The sequence below is a fragment of the Ahaetulla prasina genome, chromosome 6 (assembly GCF_028640845.1).
Source record: "Ahaetulla prasina isolate Xishuangbanna chromosome 6, ASM2864084v1, whole genome shotgun sequence".
NCBI classification, from domain to species: Eukaryota; Metazoa; Chordata; class Lepidosauria; order Squamata; family Colubridae; genus Ahaetulla; species Ahaetulla prasina.
The window spans coordinates 41,964,579-41,989,466 of NC_080544.1; the positions used below are offsets into that span (position 1 = coordinate 41,964,579).

The 24,888-nt window shown below is 36.1% G+C and overlaps 1 protein-coding gene across 9 annotated transcripts in view; it reads right to left on the bottom strand.

The window, feature by feature from the left end:
- PTPRE (protein tyrosine phosphatase receptor type E) overlaps positions 1 to 24,888 on the bottom strand; it is a 155,122-nt gene that overhangs the window by 38,789 nt on the left and 91,445 nt on the right. For 7 of the 9 annotated variants that reach the window (XM_058187969.1, XM_058187965.1, XM_058187967.1 and 4 more), the window contains 4 exons: positions 11,490 to 11,596; positions 5,348 to 5,450; positions 4,951 to 5,024; positions 3,296 to 3,432 (listed from right to left, as the gene is read on the bottom strand). In XM_058187969.1, coding sequence (XP_058043952.1) covers positions 3,296 to 3,432; positions 4,951 to 5,024; positions 5,348 to 5,450; positions 11,490 to 11,589 — 414 coding nt within the window. In that variant the 5' untranslated portion in view covers positions 11,590 to 11,596. Of the gene's footprint in view, positions 1 to 3,295; positions 3,433 to 4,950; positions 5,025 to 5,118; positions 5,230 to 5,347; positions 5,451 to 11,489; positions 11,597 to 17,075; positions 17,215 to 24,888 lie in introns of those variants that run through there. The other 2 variants (XM_058187970.1, XM_058187971.1) reach the window with 2 other exon arrangements.

The window sequence follows — 24,888 nt, forward strand, 5'->3', positions numbered from 1 at the left end:
TGGATAATAGTGGTAGGATGAATTAACATGCCCAACCCTTCCCAAATGCAACTCTAATGACACCCACAATAAGTCAGCTGACCTTACACATTTTGCACATCTTGAAGATGCAGCAACAGAGTGTTAACTTTAAATCTGAGACATCTAATTATAAATTACAGCTATTTCACTCAGCAAGAGCTTAGGATAAACTGCAGATGAGGATCAAGTTCTATAAATACTTCTTGGTTGTTTAATAGAATAAATTGCACTTCACAACTACTTACTCTATTATTATATAGAGAGAGAAAGTATATACCTTTTGAATTGCATATTTCCAAATTATACAGGGCAGAATTTATGTTGTATTTCTACAACTAGTAAATGTTAATTTACAAATAAATGTTGTATTTCTACAACTGATTTGAAAAGAAGTTAGGTTAGTTTTGCAGGCTAACTCATTGCTCACTCCAGTTCAATTCTGAGCGGCTCAAGGTTGACTCAGCCTTCCATCCTTCTGAGGTCGGTAAAATGAGGACTCGAATTGTTGGGGGCCATATGCTGACTCTGTAAACCGCTTAGAGAGGGCTGTAAAACACTATGAAACGGTATATAAGTCTAAGTGCTATTGCTATTTGGATGGAGGCTTACATTAATCTACTTTAACCTGTTGGCATTACTGCTAAACTGATCAGAAGCTGACTCTACTGATCATATGCTATTTGCAATATAAAGGAAGATCAGCCTTTTGACAAGTAACAAAAATGGGTGTATATGGATGCTTGAAAACCCTAAGAAAATAATAACGGGAGCAAAGCTTATAACTTATACATATAGATCCTCTACTTGAGGAAGATAGACAGTTAAGAGTTTGATTGATAAATAAATAAATACATTATGGTCTTAATCATTTTTGGGTTTAAATCAGATGTGCACTCTGAAGATTTTTCTTTGAAAACCAGCAAAAACCAGGTTAAACAATTAGTGTTTACTTAGCTAATAAGGAAGTCTCTTGTTTAGGTTACATTCTGTTGCCACAACATAAATGTGTCATATTTGTTGCTTCAATATGTACACTTGCTTTGGCTTTGTAATTTTTTTCTTTAAACAGAACATCACCCTCCCACACGCAAACTCACTCACTCATACACACACAAACAAAACAGGAACATAAGTAATTGAAAACTGACCATGAATAACTATAAACTAAATATTTATATATTATTTTGATACTCTGGTTTTTCTTAATTCCACTTCAATATATTTGGCAAAAATAAAAGTAAGAAGTGAACTTTTATGGACGCTTTTAAAAAAATTACTTTGCCCTTTAAGTACTTTCATTTTCTTTGCATAATCAGACAAATTGTGTAAAACTGGAAAATTGAACTTCCCTTTGTTATGTGGGGCAAGGGAGGTTTTTTTTTAAGACTTGTTTCTATTTCAGTATTTCTCCAGAAAGCCACTTAAGAAACAAACACAGAACAAGCATAAAATCAACTTTCATACCCGCTTTAAGCATGACCATTTTCATTGGATATTTGTATTGTTGTCTTTTCCTAACATATTTAACCACACGACTCAATATACCCACATTAATTCAGACTTGAAAAGGCAAGTTTTAAACATGTAATCATAATTGCTGACATACAGTCCTGACAATTACAAAGCTACACTCTAAAGGGCATGATTCCACACCTGGCAGTTTAATTGGCAACCTTTTCACTTAGATAAACTTAAAATGAATGTAAACATGTGATCATCATAGCTACATCAAAGAACTGCTGAACTGAAGGTAAGTTCATTTTAATGCAACTGGCCTTCAGAAGCCAGGGAGAGATTATCTATCAGCTATTTGCCAGCCCAACAACCCATGCAACCACAATGCAGCAGGAAGCAAAACATATATTCTGAACTCTAAAGTGAGATGCTATATTTAGTTTTAAAGCAATTCTTCTTAACTTGGTGCCCTTGAGATTTTTGTGTCTTCAACCTTACTATTTCCAACCTCCATGAGAGCGAGATTGAAATGGGATAGCTGTTATGATTATCTCTCTTCTCCATTAGGTGTCTTTAAAAAGTTCTTACTATCCATTTTTTTCTTTAAAAAAAAATCCTATAAGAAGGCAAAAGATCACAACTCCTTGCTTGTTCTTGGCCTCTCTGGCTAGGGCTGGTGAGAGGCACTTATAAAATGTTCTCCCATAGCATTAAAAACTGGATGGCTTTTAAAAGGCAGGGCTTATAATTCTGGAAAGAAGAAGGATCTGTAAGTATGAAAGAAGCAACATGCAGGGGAAACTAACTTCACATAATGAGCTAACATAGCAATAGCACTTAGACTTATATACAGCTTCACAGTGCTTTTACAGCCCTCTCTAAGCAGTTTACAGAGTCAGCATATTGCCCCCAACAATCTGAGTCTTCATTTTACCAACCTCAGAAGGATGGAAGGCTGAGTCAACCTTGAACCTGGTGAGATTCAATCTGCCAAACAGCTGGCAGATGATGATCAGCAAAAGTAGCCCACAGTTCTACACTCTAACAACTGTGCCACCGCGACTCAATAAAACATCCCTGTTTTATTGAAATAAACCACAAAGGTTAGGTTTAAGCTTTAAACCATGGTTTTAAAACCAGAATTTTTGGGTCCAAAGAGCACATTAAGGAAGAAGCAGGCATATTTCATTATTATTTTAGTATATGAATCTTTCCTTTGTCACCTGGTTTTAAATATTTTGGAATTGTTATGAAGTTCACATAACCCTAATTCCCAAGGCTAAAACTTAACGATTCTGTAAAATGTAAGAATTGCTGGGAACCAGGCATCATATATTATTACAGATAGTATTACTATAGATTAGTACCCATGATAATGTAAAACACCTAGAAAAATGTCAATGAATTTGCCACTTAGCTCAGGACTGACAAACCTGTGGCCCGTGGGCCAGATGCGTCATGCACTGGCCATGCCCATGCCTGGTTTAGCGAAGGAGAAAAAAGTCCAGATACATCAACATGATGCCGCCGTGACAACATGAGTTTGGCACTGCTGACTTAGCTGAATAGCAGCAAGATATAGGATTGAAAATCTCATTTCCCAAAAAAGGTAGAGACCCCTTTAAACTCTGATTTTGCTAATAAAAGATATAATAAGAGTTTACACAGAATAGCAGCATACAATATCTGAACAATCCCAAAGCATAAAAGTGATAAATACAAAAGCAATTTTTATTGTTTATTTAAACATTTGTTCATTTTATTTGCAATCTTTCATTTAAGAAAATTAAAATGAAGTAACAAAATCAGGGCAACTTACATTAAACTCTTCCCGAAACAACTTCCCATCATCAGCAGCTCTTATCCGGATTTCTTCTTCCAAGAGCTCTACTGGAATAGGAAAATACTTCTTTGGGCCAGAAGGAGACTGTCTGAGAAGCATCACCCTCTGTTGTTCTGTGAAAAGGAAATGAAAGCACACAGTATGTATTTATGTATTTATATTTCATATTTCTAAACCACCCACCACTCTCATAGAGAGGCTCTAGATTGTGTCCAGTCTAATTAACATAAAGGCAATGTATAAAGTTAACATTAAAATGTTAAAATTAATTTAATATTTTTAATTATACGTTTATGACATTATAAACAGGTAAAAAAATTCCAAGATGGCCACAGCATTAGTTAACATAGGCAGGGGGGCTCTCATGGGGCTGTGCCCCCCCACCGCCCCCGGCAAGGCCATAGAGTCACGTTTTGACTCCTTTGCAGAAGGCCAGCAGAGAATAGAATAGAATTGTATTTTTTATTGGCCAAGTGTGATTGGACAAACAAGGAATTTGTGAGAGTACATATGCTCTCAGTGTACATAAAAGAAAAGATACGTTCATCAAGAATTCTAAGGTACAACACTTAATGATAGTCATAGGGTACAAATAAGCAATCAGTGGGGCATTGCCTCGCCTCAGGGGGCAGATATTCCATAATATAGTGGTAATGCCAGAAAAGGCTCTCTTCCCAGATCCAATTAGCCAACATTCTTTGACTGTTGCAGTACCCTCCATGTTTGATTGAGTGGGATGGGCTGATTTGATGGGGTGAAGTAAATTCTATAGGTAGCCTAGCACCTATGCCAGGTGATGATCAACACCATGAACTGCACTTGAAAGTAAACTGGCACCCAGTGTAATTCATGGAGCAAGGAGGTTATGTTTGCCCTTCATTGGGTACTCAATATGGCTCAGGCGGCTTCATTCTGTAGCAGTTAAAGCTTCCGGATATTTTTCAAAGGTAGCCCTACCAAAGATAGACTGCAAGAATGATGTAATGGATTTACATCTGAAACCAGTTAATGTCTCACTAACTAAAGAGCACATACAAATAATAAATCAGAAGAATGATTTGGAAAGCTTTCTTATTCTGGATTTACAAAAGGAATGTCTTAAAGTACTGAAGCTGTTAATGCAAGAAATGTATCTGTTATTGTACTGTATTGTTACATTATGAAGTTATGTGGGTATTCAGCATGTACAGAAACTAACTCAAATTTGTTTTGACCTTCCTCCTTTACATGTTAATTCGTATTTTTTTTACAGTTCTGTTTGTCATGTTTGTCATTTAGTTTCTTATTTAAAATAATTATGCATGCAGTTCAAAACTGATTCCATGAAAATTTACATATAAAATTAGTTCTACATCTAACACATATTTAAACAAAATTCCTGAAATTATAACTTAATACAATGTTTTAAAAAAGATCTTTCTGAACCAAATTGTAATATAAATACAAACGTTAATATGTGAACAAAAATATGTGAACATTATATGTGAATAAATATTTTCTAAGAATAACAGTTCTCAAATACACTAACAACTGAATAACCAATCCTGTGAAATCTATTTGCTTCCCTTTTCAACATTACATTGTTTTTAAAAAGTACATCTTTATATACGATTAAATAAAGAAATAATTACCTTGCTCTTCTAAGATTCCATTTGGCATTTTTTTATCAGTGGAATTTACAACCGCTTTTCTGTGTCTTCGAAACCTTAATAAATATAAGGAAGATTTAGAAGACCACAGTATAGGTCTCATGAGACTAAATAAGTTACAAAAAATATTCTATATTATGGCTCACAAACCAAGTAATTCTGGAGAAGGTTCTTCTAATCATTATTTTTTCCAGTTATAAATGTTATATTGTAGTTGATGCATAGAATCGGTGTATAACATCCTCCATCCACTACACTGATTAATGTGGGAAACTACAGACAGCACAGCTGCGGCTATGCAACTTTCATTTCCTTATGAGATCACATGGTAATAAAAAGAAACAACTAGTTCCACATCAAGAGTCTGATTCATACATACCTAAAGAAATAGCCAGCTAAAATAATTAAAATTATGAACACTAAAATCAGAATCAGCAGTGAAGTCAGTAAATGCGATGGCTGACCATTTTCTCTTGGAGGATCTAAAAATTAAAAACAGAAACATGAGTTGGTGCTAAATCACCAATTGATAACAAATAGAAAATTAGAGAAGCAGAAGCATATGAATTATATACAGTAATTTCTGAATAGTTTTTATCCCATTGCACTCAACAATGAACTAAAGGGCCACTATCAGTGAGCTGTTGGATACCATTACTTGGTCTGCTGTGGGGATGTTTGGGTGGTTTAGGGGTAGAGTATTTGTGGTGGGTGGGGATGTGTTTGGGGATTGTTATTTGTGTTGGACCTGGTCTTTGGGTGTTAAATGAATTTCGTTGTGTGGGTATACTGTGTATACACGTACAATGGGTATACTGTGTATACACGTACAATGACAATAACAATATTGTTATTGTTATTATTATTATATTTTTCTGTTGCAACCAGATATAAAGAAAATTTATTATGAAGATTATTTTAAATATTTTAAAGAAACAAGTCAAAGCACAGAAATATTTTGGAGCTTTTTTTCCTCATTCGAACTTATGTGTATTGTATATGTAAGTAGTCCTTGATTTATGACCACAATTTGGCCCAAAATTCCTGTTGCTAAGTAAGACAGTTGTTAAGTAAATTCTATCACATTTTACAACCTTTCTTGCCATGGTTGTTATGTGAATCACTGCAATTGTTAAATTAGTAAGTGAATTTGGCTTCCCCATTGACTTTGCTTGTCAGAAGGTTGCAAAACGAGATCGTATGACCCCGGGACACTGCAACTGTCATAAATATGAGTCAGTTGCCAATCATCTGAATTTTGATCACCTGACCATGGGAATGCTGCAATGGTTGTATGAAAAATAAGTCACTTTTTTCTGTACCATTGTAATTTTGAATGGTCACTAAATGAACTGTTGTAAGTCGAGGACTACCTGTACAATGGCAGATGTCACTCTACCACTGCTTTTATTGGAATACATGTAAAATCTGAACAACTCAATATAATATATGCTTTTATTTATTGCAGGCCGAAGCTGAGGAATCTGAGGAAATGTGAAGAATTTGAGTGTAAAGAGAACACAACAAAATTCCCTATGCCGTTTCTGAATGAATGAAATAAAGAGCCAAGGATTCAATCAAATGCCCATAAAGTATCAATTTTATCAAAATTATAAATAATCAGTTAACCTCAACTCGCAAATTATTTTAAAAAAATAAATGAGAATTAATATTTCTTTCTAGTCTTATACTAAATCATGGTATTTATCTTCTTTTCTACAAAAGATAGCAAAAGTAGATATGACACAAAAGTAGACCATAGTATAACATTTAAGAAGTTCAATATTGTGAATGATCCCTCATGATATTAACAGCAACTCAAGAAGAAAGCAAAAATGAGCTATGGCAAAAGGAATAAAAAACAGTTTATACTAATAACACATATTTGTCACAACAGTAACGTATTTTCAAAATACAGCAATCCTCAGAAGATACTCTTCGTGTCAAAGTATGTCAGGACTTTTAAGCCAATCTAAATATTTAAGTACAGAAGAAAATAAATTGTTTTAACTTCTATTTATCTTTGTCCTAACCAAATAATGCTTATTAGAGGAATTCAGCTTAAATATGAAGTTGAAAAAAAAGTTTTAGTGCATTGTCAGGTTTTTCCTGAGCATGCTGATGATAACTCTCTTGCTTCACAGAGTTTTTATTTTGGCTGTAATTTTGTCAGTAATCACTAATTTCAGTTACGGGGGGGATAAATTTTCTTAAACAATGTTTACCGTGGTGAATTTCTTTACTCAGTGATTTTCCTCATTATGCCAAATTATACAAGCCATTGCAAATTATATACTAGAAAGAAATCTGTGTGAAAATTGACATTATTTAATACGGATTTTACTAATAACAAAGAACATCTTGCTCAATGAAAATGTTGAAATAAAATACCTATGATCATTTTTTGAACAGCACTGAAAAAATGCCCATAAAAATGTTTGTAGAGTAGGGATTTTGTGAGATTTATAATTCAACCTCTCAGCCACAGTGCTATTTCACTGAAAATATGCTAAGCGTAAATTTGAAAAAAAGATGTATTATCTGCCAATTGTATGCAAACTTTGCATTCATAAATTTCCCAACCCATACTAGGCTTTAAATGACAGCACACTTTATAGATTTCCTGTTTTAAAGGTAAATACAACATAAGGAAATGGTGTTCTCAAAATTACAATTTCAAGTCTTCCTCTCTCGCCAAGATACAAAAGACAAGAATAGTAACAAAGTATCTCTAACAAAAGGTACACTAGACTTGCCCCGTTGAATTGGAATCTATCAGATTTAAGAATTATTTTACGTGATTTAAATCAAAAGAAGCAAGAGATGAATTGAAATAAAAGTGTAAACTATATAACCGAGTGGAACAGAAAGAGAAAATCAAGCAAAGAGCAGAAATATACAAACTAATTAGCCTCTTCAATAGCATGAACATTTGGGTATACCTGCACAATAGAAACTGAAGCTGAAAGAAAAAGAGATAGCAGAAAATTGAGGTCATGCAAAACAATGTTTTGTGTAGGAATGTATTTATGAGTTTAGGTAGTGCAACAAAATATTACATTTAACGTTTTTAACTTTTACGTTTTATTTCCATGAAATACCACATGGGTCTTAAAATCAATCCTCTATATTCCTAGCCCAACAGGAGTGAAAAAAATGTATTGTTCCTGTAGCAAGCTAGTGAATAAGCAAGTATCCCAAACTGGAAATCAGGTAACAGCAACGGAAAAATTCCACATCAATTCTTTACCAATTACTATTTTCTTAGTTACAGAAAGATAAACCAGAAGAGCAAACAGATAACCCTGTCACATTCAGCATCAATATGTTAGTGTTAAAGCATTTCCAGAAGTGGCTTTATAAATCCAATCAAATAGTAATTGAACATTGCATCATTCCGGTTCTTAATATTTTGCTGCTGCCGCAATAATTATTATACCATAGTTAGTTTCCCAAACTTTAGACATATGAGTAGTTTGGAGACATTTGGTTCAAATTTGGCTACAATTTTTTAAAGTTATTTGTAGTTATTTTTGTGACCATTTTGTGACTGGTTATGTCCTCCCATCATAACTATTTTAGGGTCTTCCACATACCCCTGGTGGTAAGGCCACACTTGGAATATTGCATCCAGTTTTGGTCGCCACGATGTAAAAAAGATGTTGAGACTCTAGAAAGAGTGCAGAGAAGAGCAACAAAGATGATTAGGGGACTGGAGGATAAAACATATGAAGAACGGTTGCAGGAACTGGGTATGTCTAGTTTAACAAAAAGAAGGACTAGGGGAGACATGATAGCAGTGTTCCAATATCTCAGGGGCTGCCACAGAGAAGTGGGAGTTGGGCTGTTCTCCAGAGCACCTGAGGGTAGAACAAGAAGCAATGGGTGGAAACTGATCAAGGAAAGAAGCAACTTAGAAATAAGGAGAAATTTCCTGACAGTTAGAACAATTAATCAGTGGAATGACTTGCCTGCAGAAGTTGTGAATGCTCCAACACTGGAAATTTTTAAGAAAATGTTGGATAACCATCTGACTGAGATGGTGTAGGGTTTCCTGCCTGGGCAGGGGGTTGGACTAGAAGGCCTCCAAGGTCCCTTCCAACTCTGATGTTATGTTATGTTATATGTCTTTCTCCTGTGTCCAAGATGGAAAGAAACAGAGAACATAGAATGCTATGGTTGGAGGGACCTTGGAGGTCTTCTAGTCCAAGCCCCTGTTCAAGTAGGAGACCCCATTCTATTCTGGAAAAATGGCTGTAATTTCTTTTAAAAACTTCCAATGATAGAGCAACACAACTTCTGGAGGCAAGCCATTGCACTGATTAATTGTTCTCACTGTCAGGAAATTTCTCCTTAGAAATTTAGATCCAAGAGGTTGGATCACTCTTTAAGGAACTTCCACTCATTACTTCTTGTCCTGCTCCCAAGAACTGACCTTGGAACCAAACTCAGAAATTTCTGCCCACTCCCGAAAGTCCTTTTTCTATGCCTTCCAAATGAGGCCAACATGAGGGCAGACACAAATACCTGGAAGAAGTGTAGCGTTCTCATTTTCTTGACTGGATTTAGAAAGATGTCCAAGTAAAATTGTCTAAAACAACTACAATCAACAGTTCCACATAATTTCACTGGGACATAGCTGGGAGTGATTCTTAGTCAAAAACTACCATGTTTCAGAATGGGAATTATGCAATTGTTTCTCATAATGATTAGTCCACATTGTTCTGCAGAAGGATCAGTCTACATTGTTCCCATCCCCCCCACGTGCTATCAGTTTGGAATCTCCTTGTTCTGCCAATAAAGATATGCCCTCTTCTTTCCACATGCAATATTTCTGATCAGGATTTCTTGGCAACATGCCTGTAATTAGCAGGAACATATGTACATGGATGTTATTTAGCTATGTATTTAGCTACTAAATGTCTTCTTTAGCATTCAGTAAAGTAGAAATTAAGTGAGAGTTATCAAGAACGTCTTTAGTAATCTTGGGTAAAATTAGTCAGCTTCTTTTTCAACATCAGTCAATAAAATGCCTCATGCTTCCTTTTAATGATATTCTAAGAGGAGCTTTTCTTTCCCTAAATTTGAGAATGCGCTCTTGTACATTTCCCCACACTCAGTAGTTGCTTTTCAGAACTGAAATTACATACATTATACACAGTATATGTTCATGTTCCCAATACAGATAAACGGTTCAGTGACCATTCAAAGTTACAACAACATAGAAAAATATGATTTATGACTGTTTTTCAAAGTTGTGACTTTTGCAGCAGGGATGAAATGTAAAATTTGTTACTACCAGTTCTATGGGTGTGGCTTGATGGGGGGGTATAATATGACTGGGTGGGCATGACCAACTTTTAAAAAAAAAACTTTTAAAAGCATTTCTTCTACAACCTCTTCGCCCGCAGAGGTTGTAAAAAAATGCTTTTAAAAGCCTCCGATGGTGCATGGGGGCGGGCAAGGATTTTTGCTACCGGTTTTCCAAACCACCTGCTGCCATCGCTACCGGATCAGGTGATCCGGTCCGAACCAGGTGCATTTCACCCCTGCTTTGCAGTATCCCCATGAGCATGTGATCACCTTTGGTGACCTCCTGACAAGCAAAGTCAATGGAGAAGCAATTCACTTAACAACCAGGTTACTAACTTATCAACTGCAGTGATTCACTTAACAACCATGCCAAGAAAGGTCACAAAATGGGGCAAAATTCACTTACTAAATGTTTCACTTAAAAACAGAAATTTTATGCTCAATTGTGGTCGTAGGTCAAAGACTATCTGTCTATAAACTTAAATTACATTCCTTAATATTATGCAAATCGGACAAAGCAAGGTATTTAAAAAAAAACAAAAATAAAACTGATTTGGAGTCATAAATATAACTTAATATATGTGCTTATTAAACATTATAGGAACATCTGCTACATCATTTATATCTGATATAGAAGACATTATATAGCTTAAGTCCAAAGTCCCTAGAGTAATTAACACCATGACCAAGCTCAAATATTTTAATTAATATATTAAATAATGCTCTGAATTCAAGGAGTCTATGAGAAATCAAATGTAAAGGAGCTAGTCGGGAGATGAAACATTAGGATGAGGAAGTATCACGTCCAGCTTGCGGTTGATAGGTCTCGGGACTTACCTGAGAAGTCATACAAGGAGATATTCAGTAGGCCAAGTTATTGTTCCCTTTTTCTAAGAAATTTCAGTTTTTAAAAAGAATAGTTTTCTTTATCAGATGAAGCAGAGCTGGGCATCACCAATAGTAACTTTGTGTTTAAAGCATTTTGTTCATTCTCTAATTGCATTTTATATATACTCACACCTATGACCTAAGTTGTGTTTCTTAGTGTATTAATATTAAATGAGATGTATTATCATTAAAAACTCTAGTAATATATAGCTGGATGTTTATGCTTCTAGAAAACATGGAAATTAAAGTCTCATAAGTTTGGAAAGAAAAATATATAGATTAACACCATATAAAATCACCAAAACTGAAGTTTTCGTTACCTGTTGTTGTTTCATTATGTGATGCAGTTCCATTGTCATGTAATGCTTCAGAATGTAGAAAACTAATGGAAATTAGTAATATTGAACAAAAATATTCCATCTTGGATCTGCCAAAGAAACAATAAGTAAATAAATAAATCTGAAACAAATATTTTAAAAGTCATCTTAACAGTATAATTTCCTCACATCTATCAGAGAACTTAATTTAATTTACTATTAGAATAAAAATTTACTGTGTCTCTGGTGGTTTTTTTTTTACTTTTGTCTAATTGCTAGTTCATCTGCCAGATCTAAAGATTTGTGTTGTTTCATAAAAACGTAAGAAAGAAAAAATGCTTTTTTGATGCTACTTAGTTGATGCTTTTTCTTTAACCAACTCATTTCTCCCTTTTTGAGGATCCCATCAGTCCAATTCAAACACAACTTTCTCAGACTTCCCATTGTCTTGCTCTAGTGAGTCTTCTTTCATGTATTTCTTTGATTTGTTTCTAATCATTCTGTTTATTACATAATCACATCAACATACTTCTTCCTTAGAACATTTCATATCCTACCCGCCATCTTTCTACTGGCATTTGTTCATGAAAAAAAATATTTTCTCATCTTCACTTTTCTGTCCATTTTTTAATATATTAAATATGACACACTACACCAGGGGTCCCCAACCCCCAGTCCGTAGACCCGCACCAGGCTGCGGAATTCCAAAACCGGGCAGTGCAAACAAGCCTAGCCCCTTTCGCAGGATGCAGGCAGCACATGAAACCACAACACTCCAGTTCACGGAAAAACCTCTCTCCACAGAACCAGTCCCTGGTACTCACAAGTCTGGGGGGCGCTGCTCTACACTGCCTCATTCAACATATGTAATATTCTCTAGAAACAATTCAAATTCCCTTGACAAAGGGATTATCCACATGCAGGTAGAAAAGTATATAGATATCTCCAAATTGCTAAATTTATCCCAAGCATTGCTTTTACATGAATACATACAAACATGTAATAGTTAAATCCTTGTCTTAGTCCCTGCTCAGTGTGGGAATTTTTTGCTAATCATTCTCATTTTTTGTAAACATATACCACAAACACATGCAAACAGATCTGTAGTCTCTTTCACTTCATTATACCATTAAGCATCTTTTTTCTTACTTCCTATTATAGCATAAGCCTAGACCAGAGGTTCCCAATCTTTTTCGCCCACGGCTCCCCCGGAAATCCGACCTGCAACTGCGCATGCGCACCAGACGCGCCCGCGGCTCCCCGGAAATCCGACCTGCAACTGCGCATGCGCACCAGATGCCCCAGAAATGGCGCATCAGCGCCGGACCCAGCGGGCGCAGATATTCCGCGGCGCCCCCATGACGATAGCGCGGCTCCCTGGGGAGCCGCGGCTCACAGTTTGGGAATCACTGGCCTAGACAATTCTCTGGTACTCTGTAATTAATCATTCTATTCCAAGCACCATTTATATCTTTTTTTTACATCCACTTTGCATTCATTCATTCATTCTATTGGGAAATTATTCTACTCAGTCTTTCACTTTTATAAAGGTAAAGGTTCCCCTCGCACTTATGTGCTAGTCGTTCCCAACTCTAGGGGGCAGTGCTCATTTCCATTTCAAAGCCAAAGAGCCAGTGCTGTCCGAAGATGTCTCCATGGTCATGTGGCTGGCATGACTAAATGCCAAAGGCACACAGAATGCTATTACCTTCCCACAAAGGTGGTCCCTATTTTTCTACTTGCATTTTTTATGTGCTTTCGAACTGCTAAGTTGGCAGAAGCTGAGACAAGTAACGGGAGCTCACCCCGTTAAGCGGCACTAGGGATTTGAACCATTGAACTTCTGACCTTTCAATCAACAAGCTCAGCGTCTTAGCCACTGAGCCACCGGGTCCCTCTTTTTCATTTTTTTCATTTGTATATCTTTTTCTTATTTCTTTTTATTCCTAAATAGATGAATACAATTTCTTCCATTTATTTACCTCTAATGGTCTGTCCGCCTCTTATCATCTTATTATCTTTAATGAAGGATATTTCTCCTGTGTCATTCACTCCAAATCTTTCATTAACAGTTAAATTGATCTACCATAATTCAATTATGGTTTCGGTTGATTTCTTTTCTATGTATATGTGAACAGACTTATTCTTAATTACTTATTCCATAAAATATCTTTTCCTAGGAAAATAGTAAAAACTAGTTTCCATTTTTATTTGTTCTTGGATGGCCGATCAATTTTTGTGTACTTTCTCATCTCTATGCCACAGATCCATTAGTTTCAATTTTTTTTTTCTGGAATGCATATACTCAAGAGTGTTGCTATTTTCTCAAAACTCATTACCACTGCTTATTAGAGCAAAATATATAACTCTCACTAATTTATCAATTCCTTCTTTCATACATATCCAAGTAATCCAATTTATTTATTTTTATTTATTTATTAATCAAACTTATATACCGCACCATCTCCCGTAGGACTCAGGGTGGTTAATGCCAATTCATACCTTGTGCTATATTTTAGCCCTTTCATTCATAATTAAGTCTAAATATCCCATTTTTCACATATATTTATCCACTACACTCCACAAAATCAGAACATTTTCAGATTTATTCTCCTCTCTCTTAGTTTCACAAGCACAGAATGCATTACCTTCCCACAAAGGTGGTCCCTATTTTTCTACTTGCATTTTTTATGTGCTTTCGAACTGCTAAGTTGGCAGAAGCTGAGACAAGTAACGGGAGCTCACCCCGTTAAGCGGCACTAGGGATTTGAACCATTGAACTTCTGACCTTTCAATCAACAAGCTCAGCGTCTTAGCCACTGAGCCACCGGGTCCCTCTTTTTCATTTTTTTCATTTGTATATCTTTTTCTTATTTCTTTTTATTCCTAAATAGATGAATAAAATTTCTTCCATTTATTTACCTCTAATGGTCTGTCCGCCTCTTATCATCTTATTATCTTTAATGAAGGATATTTCTCCTGTGTCATTCACTCCAAATCTTTCATTAACAGTTAAATTGATCTACCATAATTCAATTATGGTTTCGGTTGATTTCTTTTCTATGTATATGTGAACAGACTTATTCTTAATTACTTATTCCATAAAATATCTTTTCCTAGGAAAATAGTAAAAACTAGTTTCCATTTTTATTTGTTCTTGGATGGCCGATCAATTTTTGTGTACTTTCTCATCTCTATGCCACAGATCCATTAGTTTCAATTTTTTTTTTTCTGGAATGCATATACTCAAGAGTGTTGCTATTTTCTCAAAACTCATTACCACTGCTTATTAGAGCAAAATATATAACTCTCACTAATTTATCAATTCCTTCTTTCATACATATCCAAGTAATCCAATTTATTTATTTTTATTTATTTATTAATCAAACTTATATACCGCACCATCTCCCGTAGGACTCAGGGTGGTTAATGCCAATTCATACCTTGTGCTATATTTTAGCCCTTTCATTCATAATTAAGTCTAAATATCCCATTTTTCACATATATTTATCCACTACACTCCACAAAATCAGAACATTTTCAGATTTATTCTCCTCTCTCTTAGTTTCACAAGCACAGAATGCATTTATTTTTATTTCCTTCATTAATTTATATTTTTTAACATTTATTCCTCTGACATTCTGAGTAATAATTTTTTACATGTCATGGTTGTTATTAGCAGGACAACATAGATATTGATACCTAATAAAATTTTAGTTAAGTTTTGACATAACATTTTGTTATAAGATGGAAAAGGTGTAGATTTGGTTTCTAGTTATACCGATGATCAATACAACATTCCCTGATAATAATAAGGGCAGTACTGGTGTGTATTGGCACATTTTGGTCTGAATTCGATAAGCATAATCAAAATCCAATTATACCCAAGCATGATCATGCTGTTCAAGGCAGGCCAGAATCTAACATGGAGGCTATTTTGCAAGACAACATATTATTTGCCTGTATCTCACTAAATGAGAAGGTATATCTCATATGCTGACACTGACTCAACAGGATTATGTTGCAATTAAACAATTAAATTGGTTTAAGTTCACAGTAATGGTATATGCCTTGTCTGTATACAATAGTTCTACATCTATGAATTAATTTTTATATAAACCTACTACAGTATTACTTCATTTACTTACTAAACTACATCATACAAATACTTGCTGTACTTTGCAAAATATAACTAGCCAACCAAATATAAGTATGGTACATAGATTCATTACTGATAGGTACCTTTTATAACCCAAGACATTAATTATTGTAGCATCCAAATTCAGGTATTAATTATATGCTAATATGGTGAAGAAAAAAATTCAATGCATATTTTAATAAGTATAAAATTAAACATATGCAAATAGTAAAACTAGTTTCCAGGTCTTAAAAATAAACATTTGGAAATGATTAGTGCTATCCTAGTCTACTGTTTTGCTGAATTTTATTAACGCTTTCCATTTTTTCTTCAACAGTTTTCAAACATAAAGCCCCCACTTTCAGGCTGAAGTGATAATATTCAGGTTTCTACACCATTTGATTGCAATAGCAATAGTACTTAAGTCTTCTATACTGCTTTACAGCTTTCTCTAAGAGGTATACAGAGTCGCATATTGCCTCAAACAATCTGGGTCCTCATTTTACCGACCTCCAAAGGATTGAAGATTGATTCAACCTTGAGCCAGTCAGGATTGAACTGCCAAACTGCTGGCAGTAGGCAGTCAGCAGAATTAGCTTGCAGTACTGCATTTTAACCACTGTGTCACCACGGCTCTTTCTGATTATCAATTACATTAATACAAAAAATTCAGCTTGAACTAATGTGTATAGATTTACACATATATATACACACACACACACACACACACACATTTTTGTTTTCTGAGGTTTTCGCGGGTGTTTGTATATAGGTCTTTGGTTATTTGGGTTTTCTCCCGCGTAAAATTGGAAGTGTCTTGGCGACATTTCGACGAAGTCTCATTCGTCATCTTCAGGCTTCAGCTTCGTGCTTCTGGGAGCAAAGACCTACATACACACATTTGTGTGTGTATATATATATATAAAATATTAAGCCACTTAAAACTTCAACAAAATAGATGCATTATCCACTAAATCGCAGCATCTATATGTTGATAGGAGCATGCATCCATGTTTCCATTATCCCTGAGTTTAACAGTGTAGCAAACAATGAAGCAAAGTCAATCAAAAGGCGAGCCAGAACCAAAAGTGGTTGTGGTTACAAATGTGATTCTTACCTTATTCAGAATGCAACTTACATTCATTTTTACTCATTTATATGCCATCCTTTCCACCAGACTCTGGGTGGCTTACAGAATCACATCAATAAACTCTAACTATAAAATCAACATAAAATTATTCAGCCAGCCAGTCACCTAATAACTATAGCAGAAAATTATAATCTTCAGGGACAACAGCAGCTAACCTTCCTTCAACCTATTTACAAAGATTCACTTCAAAAGGAAAAGAACAAAGTCAGTACACCTACAGAGAAACCTTGCTTCTATACTGCCATTTTTCAGTCAATCCGGGAACAAAGGTTTTTTTTTGGGGGGAGGGGGATTCACTTACCTTCGCTACCGGTTCACAAAAGTGCTCACTTGCACCGTCATCCACGCATGCACAGAGGCTTAAAATGTTGCAAAAAAGCGACATCATGACATCTGTGTGGGTGGACGGAGCTTCCTGCAGCGGCTGCTTCCGGTTCGCCCTAGCAAAATATAACTGACTGAATTTCACCCCGGAACAAAGGATCACTAGCAGACCTTCCCTAAAGCAGTGTTTGTCAACTATAACAACTTAAAGATGTGGGGGACTTTGAGGCCCAGAATTTCCCAGCCAGCATACTTGGAGAAGGCAGTTGGTTTAGAATCAGAAACTGGAGTTATGTCAGTTTCCTTTGAGTAGAATCTGAAAACCTAATGGCACTCAATGTAGTCTTAGACTTACAACCACAATTGAGTCCAAAATTTCCAATGCTAAGCAAGACAGTTGTTAAGTGAATTTTGTCCCATTTTACAACTTTTCTTGCCACAGTTGGTAAGTGAATCACTGCAGTTGTTAAGATAATTAACACAGTTATGTGGCCGCGCGGGTGATAGAGGGATAGACCGATCCTGCGCAGGCTGCACTGGCTACCTGTGGTTTTCCAAGTGCACTTCAAAGTGTTGGTTACCACCTTTAAAGCGCTCCATGGCATAGGACCGGGATATCTTCGGGACCGCCTTCTGTTACCACATGCCTCCCACCGGCCGGTACGCTCCCATAGAGAGGGTCTTCTCAGGGTGCCGTCAGCCAAACAGTGTAGGCTGGCGACCCCCAGGGGGAGAGCCTTCTCTGTGGGCACACCTACCCTCTGGAACGAGCTTCCCCCAGGACTTCGACAACTTCCTGACCTCTGGACTTTTCGCCGCGAGCTGAAGACATATCTATTCTTTCGAGCAGGACTGGCTTAAATAGGGTTTTTAAATATGGATTCTATTGGGGTTTATTTTTTATATTTTGTACGGTATTTTAAATTTAGGCTATTTTGAATAAGTTTTTTAAAATGTGTTTTATTGTAATATATTGTATTATTTTATTTGCCTGTTCACCGCCCTGAGTCCTTCGGGACAAGGGCGGTATAAAAATTAAATTATTATTATTATTATTATTATTATTATTATTATTATTATTATTATTATTATTATTATTATTATTATTATTATTATTATTATTATTATTATTAACTTGGCTTCCCCATTGACTTTGCTGGTCAGAAGGTTGCCAAAGGTGATCACATTACCTTGGGACACCTCAACAGTCATAAATACATGCCAGTTGCTGAGAATCCAAATTCTGATCACATGACTGTGGAGATGCTGCAATGGTTGTATGAAAAATGGTCATAAGTCACTTTTTACCAATACCATTGGAACTTTAAACAGTGACTAAATGAATTGAGGGCTACCTGTACTCAAGCTGAGCATAATTCTGCTAAACTGGGCCTGGCCTATTGCAATCAGGCACCTGGAGATCTTGAGTAGACCATAAAGACATCCCCAAGTAAAGTGCATTATAGTAATCTAAGTTATACCTTTCAACATCTATTTAAGGAATGGCTCTGTCTGGTGCACCAGCCACATTTGAGCATACGCTCTCTCCACCTGCTGCTTCACGAGACTGGTTTCATTTGGGACACTGTAGCCCTATCCAAAAAAACAAACAAACCCTGATATTGGGAAAGATTGAAGCCAAAAGGAGAAGTGACAACAGATGATGATATAGTTCAATAATGTCATCGATGCAGTGAACATGAATTTCAGCAAACTCCAGGAGACAATGGAAGACAGAAGGGCCTAGTGAGCTGTGATCCATGTGGTCGCATAGAGACAGATATTGATTTAGGCAACTGAACAGCATCAACAACTAATCCCTGTCAAAATTTAAAGAATACACTAAAGATACAGTAGATCTAGTACTTTCTGATTAACCAAAGCATACTCAATGTTTTCCTTGGCTTATGTAAGCCCAATTAGTTCTGAGGTCAGGGGACATATAGGCATTGGTTAATGGGGGTATAGAATGGCAAAATTTGCAAGCCTTCAGACTGAGATGACCTGATGATTGATGGGCTAGCCCAGTGTTTCTCAGTGTCAGAGACTCAAATATCTTAAAGCTGCTGAAACTGAAAAACATTGGCTTACATCTACTGGTGGCACAGACTAAAGTAGGCCAATGTTTTCAACTATGTACTCCATATTCACAGCCCTCAATATATCCATTTCGGAAATGAAAAGCCTTGGCACACCCCTAACCACGCTTTTTAAAATGTGTTTTATTGTAATATATTGTATTATTTTATTTGCCTGTTCACCGCCCTGAGTCCTTCGGGACAAGGGCGGTATAAAAATTAAATTATTATTATTATTATTATTATTATTATTATTATTATTATTATTATTATTATTATTATTATTATTATTATTATTATTATTATTATTATTATTATTAACTTGGCTTCCCCATTGACTTTGCTGGTCAGAAGGTTGCCAAAGGTGATCACATTACCTTGGGACACCTCAACAGTCATAAATACATGCCAGTTGCTGAGAATCCAAATTCTGATCACATGACTGTGGAGATGCTGCAATGGTTGTATGAAAAATGGTCATAAGTCACTTTTTACCAATACCATTGGAACTTTAAACAGTGACTAAATGAATTGAGGGCTACCTGTACTCAAGCTGAGCATAATTCTGCTAAACTGGGCCTGGCCTATTGCAATCAGGCACCTGGAGATCTTGAGTAGACCATAAAGACATCCCCAAGTAAAGTGCATTATAGTAATCTAAGTTATACCTTTCAACATCTATTTAAGGAATGGCTCTGTCTGGTGCACCAGCCACATTTGAGCATACGCTCTCTCCACCTGCTGCTTCACGAGACTGGTTTCATTTGGGACACTGTAGCCCTATCCAAAAAAACAAACAAACCCTGATATTGGAAAGATTGAAGCCAAAAGGAGAAGTGACAACAGATGATGATATAGTTCAATAATGTCATCGATGCAGTGAACATGAATTTCAGCAAACTCCAGGAGACAATGGAAGACAGAAGGGCCTAGTGAGCTGTGATCCATGTGGTCGCATAGAGACAGATATTGATTTAGGCAACTGAACAGCATCAACAACTAATCCCTGTCAAAATTTAAAGAATACACTAAAGATACAGTAGATCTAGTACTTTCTGATTAACCAAAGCATACTCAATGTTTTCCTTGGCTTATGTAAGCCCAATTAGTTCTGAGGTCAAGGGACATATAGGCATTGGTTAATGGGGGTATAGAATGGCAAAATTTGCAAGCCTTCAGACTGAGATGACCTGATGATTGATGGGCTAGCCCAGTGTTTCTCAGTGTCAGAGACTCAAATATCTTAAAGCTGCTGAAACTGAAAAACATTGGCTTACATCTACTGGTGGCACAGACTAAAGTAGGCCAATGTTTTCAACTATGTACTCCATATTCACAGCCCTCAATATATCCATTTCGGAAATGAAAAGCCTTGGCACACCCCTAACCACGTTTTTTAAAAATCATATCATAAATATATGGACTTATGGGAAGTGGTTTCTATACAAGTAGGTTTCTATGCCTACTAGTTCTTACAGACAATGGATGGATTATGCATCTTTTTCATGATTCTTGGCTAAACCCTTAAAATATGAGTAAAGAATAAAGAGTAAAGAGTAAAGAGAATTGTATTGCTCAATAATAGTTATCCTGCAAATGGGGGGAAGAGAAACCCAGTTGTCTTGGTCCTTAGGGTTTTTTTCTTACAGAAAAAATACGGCAAACACAAAGTCATGCAAAACCTGAACAGAATATATAAAAACAGTCTTTAAAGGGAGCTTTTCTTTTGTTTTTATAAAAATGGATTTATTTTTAAATCTGAAAAGAGCAAAGAGGATATTTTGACAGACATTATGGAAAATAAATGGACACGGACTCTAATTCAGTAACCATCACATCATCAAGGTTTCTTGAGATAATAAGTAAAACCATATTTTAGCCATAATCTCATATGTATAATCTCATAATCTCATTATACACACAAGCACACACACATATGTATGCATGTATATGTATCTCTGTGTGTGTGTGTTATAAATTAATTTATATGCTTATTTTTTACTACATCTGATTTTTATAAATAATTCAAGGTGGTAAACATGCCTAGTACTCCTTCCACCTTCTATTTTTCCCACAACAACACTGTGAGGTGAGTTGGCCTGGGACAGCGTCTCTGACCCTAAGTCACTCAGTTGGCTTTCATGCCTAAGGCAGAACTAGAACTCACAGTCTCCAGGTTTCTAGTCTGTTGCTTCATCCACTAGACCAGTGACCGCTAATCTTTTTGCTATCGCATGCCAGGAGGGGGGACCGCAGTCACGCGTGTGCATACCCACACCCATAATTCTATGCTCCCTGCCTGCGCATATGCGTACGCGACTCCCCCCCCCCCGCTCCCGGTACGTGATGACCTGGTAGGCCCGGTTTTCTCTCACCTGGCTCCAGAGCCTCTCTATGAATCTGAGGAGGGTGAAAATGGCTTTCCCACCCCTCCAGAAACCCTCCGGAGGCCAGAAACAGCCCATTTGCCTACTTCAGGTTGGACAGGAAGTGACATTTTTTGCTGTCCTCAGCCTCCAGAGACTCCTAGAGAGGCTCTGGACGCTGGAGACAGCAAAAAAGTTACTTGCTATCCAACTGGGAGTTGGCAAACGGGCCGTTTCTGGCCTCTGGAGAGCTTGGAGGGGTGGGGAAGGCCATTTTTGCCCTCCCCAGACTCATAGAGAGGCTCTGGAGCCAGGTGAGAGAGAAAAACAGGCCTTCCCCACCACTTCCCAGGCCCTCTGGAGGCAGAAAACAGCCTGTTTCCCTACTTCTGGTGGGCCCAGAATGCCCAAAAATCAGAGCTGAGCTCGCATGCCCACTGATATGGCTATGCATGCCACCTGTGGCACACGTGCCATAGGTTCGCCATCACGGCACTAGACCCAACTGGCTCCATTAATCTCTGTCATTAAATAACTTGTTATATTATATAAAGTCCTAAACACTTAAACTAATCTGATTTTAGTCACACATCATTATAACAACATTTAACTATATAAAATGAATTCTGTGACAGTGATTACTTTTACAAATAGTCTGGACGTCTCTGCATCAATTTCTGGATGGCATAGAATATAAATGCCCTAAATTAATATTGGAAAGATATGCTTCTGTCACCTCAGAGGCAGTTTCTAAAAATGATAAACATCAAAAGTATAAATACCTACATTGTCTGTTCAATTATACCAATGCATAGCACAAATTTAAAACAATTGTTTATTATAATCTGCAGAAAAATGTAGGTAGACCTCAATTTATGGTAGGAATTGAGCCTGAATTACAATCATAAATTACAAGTAATTAAGGAGGGCAGGGCACCACATACTGATCTTACTCTTTTGTAGCAGGCATTAAGCAAAACCATTTTCTGCAATGGGCATTTGTTGCTGAAACAAAAGAAAACACTGGTTTCTAGCAAAAAAGATCATAAATTATGATAATGTGAATGTGAGATACTGCAAATGGTTGTGAATACAGGCTAGTAACACCCACCCAAAGGGACCTTGGCCATTGGAACTTTGAATCTGGTGTAAATAGCCGTGTGTGTCTGTTTGTGTGAGTGTGTGTATTTGTGTGTACTCTTGTTCCCTCATCACAGCTTTTTTATTGTTGCACAGCAGGTGGCGCTATGTCTGCACCATCTAACATATTTTGAGTTTAACCAAATACTGATTTCCTGCTTTTCCTGAAGATTTTTTGAGAAGTAGGGGAAAAAAAAGGATCACTGCCAACTTGAATTTAAAAAATAGTGCTAATGGAACAGGCAACACCTCCCAGAACATTTCTAACAATAATTAGAATAATCTGTAAAATAAATATATACTGTACAGCACATCTTAGAAGTGTATCAAAGTTTTTGTTTTCAGGAAACAATCACCGTTTTAATTTTAGTAATCAAAATTAAATGCAGAAGGTTGACTGGAATACATATTCTAAAGGATAAGACTTCATCTTGATTCTTGATACAAATTTCAGCCTATTTAATATATGAGTTTTGATCAAGCATAAGCCTTCTTTAAACAGAAATAGGAAAGAAACTTTGAAAGTTTCTAATTTCAACAGAGCTTTTTTGCTGTTTATATGGAGGGTGAGGCAATATTTACCAGCCCTCCTCCTATTCCACTTCCTGCTTTATCCCAAAGGCTTCAACTTACAGTCCCAATTAAATAAAGTTATTATTCTAATATTTATAATCTTTGAATATAGGGTAAAGGTAAAGGTTCCCCTCGCACATACGTACTAGTCATTGCTGACTCTAGGGGGCAGTGCTCATCTCCGTTTCAAAGCCGAAGAGCCAGCGCTGTCCAAAGACGTCTCCATGGTCATGTGGCTGGCATGACTCAACGCCAAAGGCGCATGGAACGCTGTTACCTTCCCACCAAAGGTGGTCCCTATTTTTTCTACTTGCATTTTTATGTGCTTTCGAAACTGCTAGGTTGGCAGAAGCTGGGACTAGTAACAGGAGCTCACCCCGTTACACGGCAGCACTAGGGATTCAAACCGCCAAACTGCCGACCTTTCAATCGACAAGCTCAGCTGTCTTAGCCCCTGAGCCACCGCGTCCACTGAATATAGGGTACAGGTTGCTAATTAAATCACAAACACAGAAAAATTACACACAAAAGTATCTTTATTATCAAACACAATGTACAAGAATGCATTGGATGACTGCTTTCAGAAGTCCATTTATTAAGCAAAATGCATTTAATATATACAGCATCTTCTCCTTCTTCACGTTATCCCCATGCTGTGGCAGCTTACTATAATATAATTTATATAATTTAATATATACAGTATATTAAAAACTTTTAGTTTTTAGAAGTTCTTGTACATTCTGTATCAATATGCATCAGAAAATCAATAAAAATTACTGGACTTGAGAACTAAGCCCATAAATTATATTTAATTCAATTTTATCTGAAACTACAGTGATAACTCAAATAGAACTCGGAGTTCGCAAATGTACAAACAAATATGGATTCCATGAGAAAATTTAATTAAGCAAAATATATTTCACCCACTTTCTCCATATATAGCAACTACATGAAATATATCACAGTCTGTAAATAAACAATCTTTATGGCCCTAAAATGCTTTCAGACATTTCGGGTGTGCTTAAAATATTCATATACTTTACACCTTCCTTTCATAAACTGGCTAAACCTCTTTGTCAAACTCTAATACAGTATAGAAATATAAGACAACCCAAGATTTTTAATTTAGGGATAAGTTAATACTAAAAACAAAAGTAAAATTAGGGGACAGGAAATTAGAAGTGCATGGTGTCCAGACGTTAAAATAAAGAAACTAGTGGCAAATTTCCTTTGCTCTATAATAGTTAAAAGGATCAAAGTACATATTGGTTTAGTTAATGAGAAAACAAGAGTTGTAAATGATATTTTCTCACATACATAACTAGTGTCACTAGCATTCTCCAGTCACACAAACATAAATTTTCATATCAATGGAACACATAGAAACAAATGTTAGTTTGCAGAAATATGGTGATTTAATCCCACAGATTTAAGTACTGCGTTAATGAATATTGGACGATAGTATATAATTCTAACCTGTAACTGAATAGCAATTAACTCTAATAATTCAAATTATTAATAAATAAAGAATTAACTCAAACAATAATTTAAATTCAAAAGGGTATGTTTTATTTTATATATAAATAAATTTATAAATTTATAAATACACAGTTATCCATGTTTCAAAAGAGAA